Source organism: Staurois parvus, unplaced genomic scaffold, assembly GCF_062004578.1.
Source record: "Staurois parvus isolate SC_StPar_1 unplaced genomic scaffold, SC_StPar_1.0 ptg000295l, whole genome shotgun sequence".
In the NCBI taxonomy this organism is placed as follows: Eukaryota; Metazoa; Chordata; class Amphibia; order Anura; family Ranidae; genus Staurois; species Staurois parvus.
The window spans coordinates 268,544-280,869 of NW_028318091.1; the positions used below are offsets into that span (position 1 = coordinate 268,544).

Genomic DNA, 12,326 nt, shown 5'->3' on the forward strand with positions numbered 1-12,326 from the left:
TGCTTCCATTGTTTAATGTATTAAATATATGACCTATGGCATTTTTTGATACAATAGAGCCATCTAGAAGTTGAATTGGGAAAAGTTTCACCCACAGAAAACTTATGTAAAGGAAGTAATGGGACAGGATATGTCCATGTGGGATTGTCTGTCTAAACTTTCCAAGAAAAAAAAAAAGGCCAGCAGCATAAGCAGAAGGAGGACTCCATAATGACATACTAACAGAGAAGGGCTGTGCGAGAAGAAACTTCACCTGAGGATGGCGTTATCCTGCAATCGTTGTAGAGCAGAACCTGTGGTCCTGGTTGCCTATGGATAATGTGAAGCCACTAAAACCTGAGCTTAGTAACTTCAGCGTATTCTTACTGTATTCAGACCATTGTTTTTGTCATTCAGGAGTTTAGGTAGCTTGTGTTTTATCTGTATCTGTCAGTCTTGTATTGTAATCCTATAATTGTAAATAGTTTGTTTGAGTACAGCAATTTGTTCAGTAAAGCACAGTAGCCTCCCTAGCGGTCTGATAATGTCAGTATTTCTGTGCTCAAAGCAGTACCTTTTTTTGCCTGGAAATATGTATTTTTTTATTGTAGGCCTGTAATTCTTAGGAACAACTCACTGAAATCTGTCTGAACAAGAGTCTAGTAAACATCCCGGGTATGCTTTACAGCAAAGAACCTTAAAAGACGCAAAGCAAAACAGAGAGTTGCTTCCTTGGCACTGCTGCCATTCACACAACACCTTGATTTTTTTTCAATGAATACAAGGCATTCTCTGATTGGAGGAGGTGGAGATTGTGACATCACTGACTCTTCTCTTGACCCGATCCAATCAGGGAATGCCATATATATATTTGCCAGAAAGAAACCTTTACTGCATCAAGCCCAGTTACAATATGCCTGACAACACCTTGGCACGCCTCACAGGACTTTTTTGTGGCATTGGTGCAGTAAAGGATTCATTCTGGCAACTCAACCATGCAGCTCATTTTTGATCAAGTATTGTTGTATTGTGTTTTATTGTGAAACAAGCGCACCGTCTTTTTCCATAACAGCTTGTATTTCTACTGAGGTCACCTCTGGGTTTTCTTTGTATCCGAAACAAATCTTCTGGCAGTTGTGGCTACAATCTTTCTTGGTCTACCTGACCTTGGCTTGGTATCAAGAGATCTCCAAATTTTCCACTTCTCAGTAAGTGATTGCACAGTACTGACTGGCATATTCAAAGCTTTGGATATCATTTTATATCCTTTTCCATTTTTATAAAGTTCCATTACCTTGTCACACATGTCTTTTGACAGTTCTTTTTAGCTCCCCATGGCTCAGTATCTACCCTGCATCCACGTGAGAGCTAACAAACTTATTGACTATTTATACACAGACGCTAAATACTATTTAAAAAGACGTGGGAAATTAACCTTTAATTGCCATTTTACCCTGTGTGTGTCACCTTGTGTCTGTACCAAGGCCAAACATTCCAGGGAATGGAAACTTTTGATTAGGGCCATTTGGGTGATTTTTGTTATAATTATGATTTAAAAAGCAGCCAAACAACTATTTGATAATAAATGGCTTATTGTGATCACTATCCTTAAAAAAAGGCAGTTTTTGGCATGATCAGTCATATTTTCATATATACATACATACATATATGTATATATATATATATATATATATATATATACACATGTATGTATGTATATATGAAAATATGACTGATCATGCCAAAAACTGCCTTTATATATATACACACGCTGTATGTTGAAATGTGTTTCTATTACAAAATATATGAAAAGTATTTTTAAAAATACACTTTCAAATATACTGTATGTCTTTAGAAATACATTTACTCTACATTTGTGGAATGCATTTACAAATATATGTAAAAATGACTTTTTTATATGTAAAAAAAAATCTGAAGCAAATATTTAAAAAATATATATTTTTAAAAATATTTTTCATTTATTTTGTAATATATAAAAAACGTATTTCAGCATGCAGTATATATATATATATATACGGTATATATATATATAATTTATTTTTTTATTTATTTTTTTAACCTCTCTAGCGGTCTGATTATGTCAATATTTCTGTGCTCAAGGCGGTACATTTTTTGCATGAAAATATGTTTGTTTGTTTTTTTTATTGTAGGCCTGTAATTCTTAGGATTAAGTTACTGAAATCTGTCCGAACAAGAGTCTAGTAAACATCCTGGAGATGATAAAATTTGAAACATGAAATCATAAATTATAATATAATAAATAATCATAAAAAAATAATAATATAATAATAATAAATTTAATTCAATAATATAATCAAACCAAAAATACTGAAATTTGAAATATAGCGCCAAGTTTGCACAGCACTGAGCAAAGTCGCAGAATCGTTTTCAGTGTCTGATGACGAATTTCCCAACGAATCGTTATCACTAAATTCTGCAAGTAGTTATAATTTACTATCACTGTTCTCTAGCCGGTCTAAAACAGTTTTTGACCTAAAGGGACGCTTTTTGGACGCCATGGACATTTCTCAGTTTCCAGGCAGAAAGAACAGTAAAAATGCAGGCAGGGCGCAGGACTAAGCACTCGGGACAACATGTATGTGAAAGGGTTTGGTTCAGTAATGTAATTCTATGTAATTTTAGTGTATTTAGTGCATTTGTCACTGTTGATCTGTGTTTCCTTTGTGATTAGGTTGGTTAACTGCTTCTTTATGCGGCTATATGCAGTATCTTCCATTTTGCTTGAGGTGATTGTAGCCGTATTAGTGCACTAATACGGCTACAATCACCTCAAGTAAAATAGTGTATTTAGTGAATGTCACATTTTAACATTGTTGAATTTCCTGCCGTTCCGTCCCCCGTACGTCCCGACGCTCGCAGGGAATGGAACCTGGAAGACAGATGCCGGCATCGGCCAGAGGACATGGCCGGGGACGCTGCAGGAGGGACATCGCGGGAGCGCAGGACAAGGTAAGTGAAGAAGAGATCCCGGAGCAACGCTGCAGGGTAATCCCAAGTGTAGCTCGGGGTTACCGCTTGTGGTACTGAAAGTTAACCCCCGAGCTACACTTGGGAATGCCGCCAAAGGGGTTAATATATTGAATATGGCCAAAATTGTAGTATTTCAAATATATTTTTCTTCCATGTGGGTTTGCGCACAACTGTATTTACGTTGTGCCAAGCTGGACCAATATCACTACCCAATGCAGAGCATACCTGGAGTTCAGATTTAACACACTTACCTACCACTGATCTCCACTGTACCCCTGAACTTACACCTGAACTACATTGTAACACTTGCCAGGGGTGTTAGCTGTAAGCCGGGAACCCTGTTTATTAGTAGACTGCAGTGATGTGAAATGATGCAACCACGAATGAAAGGCGTCACTTCTAGTTAAGATAAATTGGTGCTTGTGTGCACTCAGTGGAAGCCATTAGTACGCTCTGTACAATCTTCCTGTCAATTGAGAGAAGCATACAATAAATGAGCTGCCAGTGCAGTTATGAATGGCTGCTCTCCGAAGAGAAAATGAATAACTAAGCTTTTACTCTAATTAAAATGCTGAATGTTTCCATCAGATAACGCCAAAAATACAGATACAAGTTTAGAATATACAAAGAAAGCTGAGCAGGCAAGAGGAAGGAAATATTATTGCCGCTCATTGTTATTCCGGGAGCAGTAAGCCTTTTGTCCTTCAGACGACTGTGTTTGCATTAAACATTTATGACATTTCTATAAATGCTTATTAAGAAAATTAATTGTGGATGTACTAATAGTAGTTATTTGCAGCAATGTAGCCATTTAATAAATTACTCGAGATTCTTTACCCAATACAAGTGTTATCATAATGCAAATAATATACAGGTGAAACCTGAAAAATTAGAATATCGTGCAAAAGTTCATTTATTTCAGTAATGCAACTTAAAAGGTGAAACTAATATATGAGATAGACTCATTACATGCAAAGCAAGATAGTTCAAGCCGTGATTTGTTATAACTGTGATGATTATGGCTTACAGCTCATGAAAACCCCAAATCCACAATCTCAGAAAATGAGAATATTCCATGCAATCAATAAAACAAGGATTGTACATAGAACAATATCGGACCTCTGAAAAGTAGAAGCATGCATATGTACTCAGTACTTGGTTTGGGCCCCTTTTGCAGCAATTACTGCCTCAATGCGGCGTGGCATGGAAGCTATCAGCCTGTGGCACTGCTGAGGTGTTATGGAAGACCAGGATGTTTCAATAGCTGCCTTCAGCTCTTCTGCATTGTTCGGTCTCATGTCTCTCCTTGTTCGGTCTCGTGTCTCTCATCTTTCTCTTGGCAATGCCCCATAGATTCTCTATAGGGTTCAGGTCAGGTGAGTTTGCTGGCCAATCAAGCACAGTAATCCCATGGTCATTGAACCGGGTTTTGGTGCTTTTGGCAGTGTGGGCAGGTGCCAAGTCCTGCTGGAAAATGAAGTCAGCATCCCCATAAAGCTTGTCTGCGGAAGGAAGCATGAAGTGCTCCAAAATCTCCTGGTAGATGGCTGGGTTGACCCTGGACATAATGAAGCACAGTGGACCAACACCAGCAGATGACATGGCCCCCCAAATCAACACAGACTGTGGAAACTTCACACTGGACTTCAAGCATCTTGCAGTGTGTGCCTCTCCATTCTTCCTCCATACTCAGGGTCCTTGTGCCTCTCCATTCTTCCTCCATACTCGGGGTCCTTGGGTCTCTCCATTCTTCCTCCATACTCTGGGTCCTTTGTTTCCAAATGAGATGCAAAAGTTGCTCTCATCAGAAAAGAGGACTTTGGACCACTGAGCAACAGACCAGGTCTGTTTTTCTTTAGCCCAGGTAAGACGCTTCTGATGTTGTTTGTTGTTCAGGAGCGGCTTGACAAGAGGAATACGACATTTGAAGCCCATGTCCAGGATCCATCTGTGTGTGTTGGCTCTTGATGCACTGACTCTAGCCTCAGTCCACTCCTTGTGAAAGTCCCCAACACTTTTGAATGACCTTTTCCTGACAATCCTCTCTAGGCTGCAGTCATCCCTGCTGCTTGTGCACCTTTTTCTTCCACACTTTTCCCTTCCACATAACTTTCTATTAATGTGCTTTGATACAGCACTTTGGGAACATCCAACTTCTTTTGCAATTACCTTTTGAGGCTTTCTCTCCTTATGGAGGGTGTCAATGATGGTTTTCTGCACAACTGTCAGGTCAGCAGTCTTTCCCATGATTGTGATTCCTACTGAACCAGACTGAGAGACTATTTAAAGGCTCAGGAACCCTTTGCAGGTGTTATGGCTTAATTAGCTGATTAGAGTGGGACACTTTGAGCCGAGAATATTGCACTTTTTCACAATATTCTCATTTTCTGAGATTGTGGATTTGGAGTTTTCATGAGCTTTCTTTACAAGTTACCTTTTCGTGGAGCGGGTTCAGTGTCACCCCGTAAAGATTGCATGCCGATGATCCCCGCAGGATGGATCGGATCTGCGGACTGAGGAGCATAATGGATCGGACTCCGATCCATTATGCTCAATCCACAGACCAGAACCATCCTGTGTTTTAGTAACCCCCACCCCCAGCGCTGTGCAAACCCAACTACTTTAACCTGTAAATGACTAAACATTCTGGACCTAACATTGCTCATATGATCATGTGGCTGCAATGGGTTACAGGCTAGCTGCACGCCAACAGGTGGGACAGTGCTGCAACCTCCTACCGGGTACTCGGTCTGGAAGGTTCCCAATAACCGGTGGATATTTATTCAGCTGTATTCCACTCGTTTGTAATACAGGATCACCGTACATGCTGACTTACTGGGGTGCCTGCTTTTTCTGTGGACTGTGAAGCTGAACGGCAGCCTGACTATACAAAAAAAGGTGTTTAACCACTTGCCCTCCAGAGGATTTACCCCCCCACCTTCCTGAGCAGGCCATTTTTGCGATATGGCGCTGCGTTACCATAACTGACAATTGCGCGGTCATGCAACGCTGCACCCAAATGAAATTTATGTCCTTTTTTTCCCCCACAAATACAGCATTCTTTTGGTGGTATTTGAGTTTTTTATTTTTTGCTCTATAAACTAACAAGGGCTTTAACCCTTCCCTGTTCTAATAAAAAAAAAACACACAAACTTTAAATATGTCTAATACTTAGAAAGGAAAAGAGAATCATATTTTTCTATAAAAAAGGTATCAAAAATTCATCAGTTGGAGTTTACTACTTACCTGGCGATCATAACTGATTTGAGTCTCCTGTTCAATGTCTGAGTCTAGTTCGGGCACATCAGATAGATCTGAATCCGATTCTTCACTGCAGGAATCAATAATCCCCTCTGAGAATAACAAAAGGACAATGTCAGCTGTGTGCTATCATTTATATGCAATACTAGTATAGTCTGGAGGCACAATGCAAGCATTCGTAGCGTTCACTATAGATTGGGGACATTTTATAACACACTGAAAGATTCCAACAACCATCGCATGATTGTTCCCATTTCTTCAAAAACCATCTCAAAGTATTCCTCAAAATTTAAAGCCTACGTTCAGCCAATTTTTTTTCTTGTTTTAGAGATTTGGTTTTTTAAAGTGGTATTAAATCCAAAAGTGAACATTTGGCCTTACTTTCTGCCACAGTCACCACATAAACCTAGTATTCAAAATAGGGCTAAGGAACTCTCACCAAACCCAAAATCATAGGTGGCATTGGGCTACCAGATTTCGCACTATACCATAAGGTGTCACTTCTAGCTAGGATTGTAGAGGTCTCTCCTCTCTCCCACTCATGGCACTTCTCTTGGTAGACCCAGCACACCTTCCCACGTCTGATGCTCTTCCTCTTTTAATCACCTCTCTGCTCTATTCGTGGATCTTTAAGACAGTCTTCTAGACCTGACCCCAATTCCCTACAACCCCCAGTTTCCACCTGGCATGTTCCCAACCTCCTTCTTAAATCTGAACAATATTACAAAAATGCAAATACACCATCTCTTCCATTCCTGACTCTAGCCAACTGAGGCCCCAACATGAACCCTCAACCTCAATCCACCATAAAGCAAAACAAGGTAACTATCCAACTACATCAGGTCCATCAAAAGGGGGGACACTAAATCGCTTCCTGACAAAGTTTGAATGCTTATGCCCCTCTTCAACAGCAATACCGCAAGTAGTATCGGAGAAAGACCACCCCTTGAATGGGCTTGGAAAGACAGCCATTAGAGGACAAGGGAAGGGCTACAGCATATATTCTGAAGCACGCTCTTGTCCTGTCAACCAAAATCCAGGAAATTTTTTTTTATCTCAGTGGTACAGATGACCATTCACCTTCATGCTTTAGTGGGTCTTTTTGCCTTGCTCTGGATCAACTGTGGGTGTAGGATTATAACTTTTTTTTTTCCGTAATGGTTGAACTGGATGGACTTTTGTCTTTTTTCAGCCAGACTAACTATGTAACATGGTCAGGCTAAGCCATGTTCAGATCCTCCAAGGTATTCCTCAACCTCTTCACATCTTAATAACCAAACCACTTGGTGTCAACATTTTATTTATAGTTCATACATAAACGGTGATCTTCGTCACATCTTCCACCTCTCCCTCTTTGTCTCTTCCCTCCTTTCATGATACAAGCAATATCCCTCTTTTAAATACCAATAAAAAAAAAAGATTTAACCAAAAATGTGGCCAAGGCTCAAATTGGCTGGAGTGCCACTTTAAACCTCCAGTGTTGTACCTGACTTATGGTTACATCCTATAAGAATTCTACGTTACATTTAGAAACTAGAATCCAAGAATGTACAGCAGCACTGAAGTACAAGAATTATACTAACGACATTCTGGATGTACCCCAATTGTATATGTTTCCAGGATGCCGAGCTAGACAATATGCAGGTACTGGAAGCTATATGCTTACTAATGGGAGGTAACTCCATCTGTCAAATGTATGTTCAAGTTTTAAAAATAGAAGTGCTAGCTGTAATTTTGCTCTATCTTAGGCAGAATGGGCACAGTCAAATAATGAAGTGATTACCCCTTGATCTGGACACATACTAATGAACAGTATCATGTAGGGACTGGCATTTTCCAACACTTGCTTGTTATCCTTCATATACATATGTCAAGGTGGGGCGGTTTTCTGCAAATGCCAGTAAATGATTGAGAAAAGGGGTGGGTGGGGCTTTGTGGCTTCTTAGCCTAAATAGTTTTCACCAATGTTGGGACACATTTCATGACGTAGAGTTATCTCATGCTCTATTGGCTCCTGTGGCCCTTCACACTTGAGCGTTTTGTACCTGGTAGCTCGAAGCTCAAAAATGCTCAACAAGCAAAAATGTGTTCAATAGTCCTTGTTCAAATCTGGGCATTCCGTCACTTGTAGCAAAATGCCTGTTGCTCAAAAAAGTACATGAACTACTTTTCAGGCAGAATTGGATACTTTTGTCCCCATAGACTTCAATGGAAATGCCTGAAAAGAGCGACATGAGCTTTTTTCAAGCGTTTTGTTGCGCGTTTTCTTCTCAAACAGCAGCTCTCTTCCCCTTTTTCAACAGCATTACACACCTTTAGTTGAAAAATGGCTGGAAAAAATGCCAGCCAAAAGCTGCAAAAACGTGCAATTCTGCTCCAAAAAACGCTCAAAAACGCTTGAAAACCTGACACTTAGGTGTGAATGTAGTCTGAGAAGATGTTCAAGACCCAAGACATAAAGTGGTGTATTTAAAACAAAAATATGTATAACTATTCATCCAGCGAAACTGCTGATACCTTTGTTCTGTGAGAATGCCCACATGGAAGAAAAACATATTTGAAATATATTTTAAAAATATTCTTCCCAAATATATTGACATATATCTGAAATACTACAATTCTGGCGATATTCAATATATTTAAATATATATATTACATGTTGAAATGCGTTTTTTATATATTATAAAATATATGAAAAATATTTTTAAAAATATATATTTTATATATTCTTCAGATTTTTTTTAACATATAAAAAAAGGAATTTTAACATATGTTAGTAAATGTATTCCAAAAATGTAGATTAAATGTATTTTTAAAGACATACAGTATATTTGAAAACCTATTAATAAAAATATTTTTCATACATTTTGTAATAAAAACGCATCTCAACATACAGTGTGTGTGTGTATATATATATATATATATATATACACAGTGGGGATCGAAAGTTTGGGCACCCCAGCTAAAAATTTGTATTAATGTGCATAAAGAAGCCAAGGAAAGATGGAAAAATCTCCAAAAGGCATCAAATTACAGATTAGACATTCTTATAATATGTCAACAAAAGTTAGATTTTATTTCCATCATTTACACTTTCAAAATAACAGAAAACAAAAAAAATGGCGTCTGCAAAAGTTTGGGCACCCTGCAGAGTTAATATCTTGTACTGCCCCCTTTGGCAAGTATCACAGCTTGTAAACGCTTTTTGTAGCCAGCCAAGAGTCTTTCAATTCTTGTTTGAGGTATCTTTGCCCATTCTTCCTTACAAAAGTCTTCCAGTTCTTTGAGATTTCTGGGCTGTCTGTCACGCACTGCTCTTTTAAGGTCTATCCATAGATTTTCAATTATGTTGAGGTCAGGAGATTGTGAAGGCCATGAAAAAACCTTCAGTTTACTCCTCTTGATGTAATCCCCCGTGGATTTCGAGGTGTGTTTAGGATCATTATCCATTTGTAGAAGCCATCCTCTCTTTAACTTCAGCTTTTTCACAGATGGCACCAAGTTACCATCCAAAATTTGCTGAAATTTTATTGAATCCATTTTTCCTTCTACTCGTGAGATGTTCCCTGTGCCACTGGCTGCAACACAACCCCAAAGCATGATTGATCCAACCCCATGCTTAACAGTTGGACAGAGGTTCTTTTCATTAAATTCTGTGCCCCTTCTTCTCCAAACAAACCTTTGCTCATTCTGGCCAAAAAGTTCAATTTTAACCTCATCGGTCCACAGAACATGTTTCCAAAATGCATCAGGCTTGTCTATATGTTCATTTGCAAAGTTCAAACGATGATTTTTGTGGTGAGGACGTAGAAGAGGTTTTCTTCTGATGACTCTTCCATGAAGACCATATTTGTACAAGTATCTCTTTATAGCGGAATAGTGTACCACAACTCCAGTGTCTGCCAGATCTTTCTGGAGGGATCGTGCAGTCAAACGTGGGTTTTGAATTGTTTTTCTCACAATCCTGCGAGCTGTTCTGTCTGATATTTTTCTTGGTCTTCCAGATCTTGCTTTAACTTCCACTGTTCCTGATGACTGCCATTTCTTAATTACAATCCGAACAGAGGATATTGACATCTGAAAACGCTTTGCTATCTTCTTATAGCCTTCTCCAGCTTTGTGAGCGTCAACTATTTTCAGTTTCAGTTTTCTAGACAACTGCTTAGAAGAACCCATGGTGCTGATTGTTGGGGCAAGGTCAGATGAGTCTGGGCATTTAAAACCTTTGAGATTGACATCCCCTGGTCTTCCCAGACGATGATTGAGAACAATCCATGACACTGGCATGTCTCAGCTTGGCAAAGGGGGCAGTGCATGCTATAAAATCTGCAAGGTGCCCAAACTTTTGCAGACGCCATTTTTTGTTTTCTGTTATTTTGAAAGTGTAAATGATGGAGATAAAATCTAACTTTTGTTGACATATTATAAGAATGTCTAATCTGTAATTCGATGCCTTTTGGAGATTTTTCCATCTTTCCTTGGCTTTTTTATGCACATTAATACAAATTTTTAGCTGGGGTGCCCAAACTTTCGATCCCCACTGTATATATATATCTATATATATATATATATATATAGATATATATATATAGAGATAGATATATATATGGGCAGCACAGTGGCTAAATGGTTAGCACTTCCGCCTGTACATAGTGTACATGGACACATAGGAAAACATTAGGGAGAGTTCAAGGGCTGCTGCAGTGTACATGAACCCTAATACTTAACAGAGGAATCACATATAAACATTATTACTTGTTCATTTAATTGGATGCAGCTCAATGAAGAACAGCAGCTGACCCTCGAAGGACAACAGCAAGGCCCTTCCAGTCATATTCTAAATATATCATTTATGAGCGCCCGTCCATATGTCATGCCTTTCATTAACTCTGTTTCATTTACTGGCTCCTTCGCTATCTTTAGACCTTGTCAACTCAGGAAAAATAATAATTTAATTTATTTAATGTAACCCAACACTGCATTTCATTTTGATTAAAAAGGTTGTGAAAACACTGTAATACAAGAACTCAAGGTGGAATTATTATTAATGGGGATTAAAGAGAAACCATACTGATTGAGGGTCGAATTTATTTATCTTTTTCTTAAAGTTTATACATTTTTAAACTTTTATTTTATACCTGTTTTTGCTCTTTTCCCTTTTAAATCTTTGCTTAATAAATAAAAGAGAACGGATAACGCTTCATGCACACTGGGCGTTTTTACAGCGGCTGTTTAGGGCGTCAGGCGTTTCTACAGCCAGTAAACTTCCCAGCATGCTGTCCTATGTGTCCATGCACACATATTTATCAGCGTTTTTTGGCAGGGGCGTTTTTAGGCTGGCAAAATAACCCAGAACTACTGCGTTTGAAGAGGAGTTTTTAAACTGTAAAAAAGATCTAACGCTGCAAAACTCTGGAAAATGCAGCTATCCAGCATTTATGAGCGCTTTTGAGCCTCAAGTTTTAATAAAAAACGCAAACGCTGAAAAACTTTAAAAAACGCAAATGCTAACACACTATAAAACACGACAAAAAGTTTTTAAAGCGGCATTCTACAGCTAACACTACTGGTGTTTTTATACCATCCAGTGTGCGTAAGGCCTTAAGAGAGCCACCTGGATTTTAAAGCCTCATTTACATGGGCATATTTAAACTGGAATTTCACCCTTAAATGGAAGATCAACTTTTCTGCCTCCTCCCTTCTTCCACTTTTGGGCACTCTTTTTTTTGGGGGGGGGGGGCACCAGATTTTGACAAGTACCCACTCCCACTTTTGCCTAGGCGATCCAAGCAGAAGTTCGCCCCAACTGCTTACAGCCTCTTTTGATAAATCGCAGGTCCCAGGAGGCTGCGGCACCATTCACAGGGCGTAGTGCAGCTCGCGCATGTGCCTTTGGGAGCCAGATGTGAAGCCTCAAGGAGGCAGACCCGGCTTTCCACAGTATCCTTGCAGTGCCAGGGATATGAAGACTGGTGCAGAATCAGCCCGGGTGGGAACAGCGCTGGATCCCTGGACAGGTGGACTGGACTCTTTTTAACGTCAACAGCTACAGTATTTGTAGCTGCGGACGTTTA

The 12,326-nt window shown here is 39.2% G+C and overlaps 1 protein-coding gene across 3 annotated transcripts in view; it reads right to left on the reverse strand.

Moving 5' to 3' along the window:
• Positions 1–12,326, reverse strand: part of EML6 (EMAP like 6) — a 272,713-nt gene that overhangs the window by 124,895 nt on the left and 135,492 nt on the right. For all 3 annotated transcript variants that reach the window (XM_089682713.1, XM_089682712.1, XM_089682711.1), the window contains exon 12: positions 6,238–6,344. In XM_089682713.1, coding sequence (XP_089538839.1) covers positions 6,238–6,344 — 107 coding nt within the window. The remainder of the gene's footprint in view (positions 1–6,237; positions 6,345–12,326) is intronic.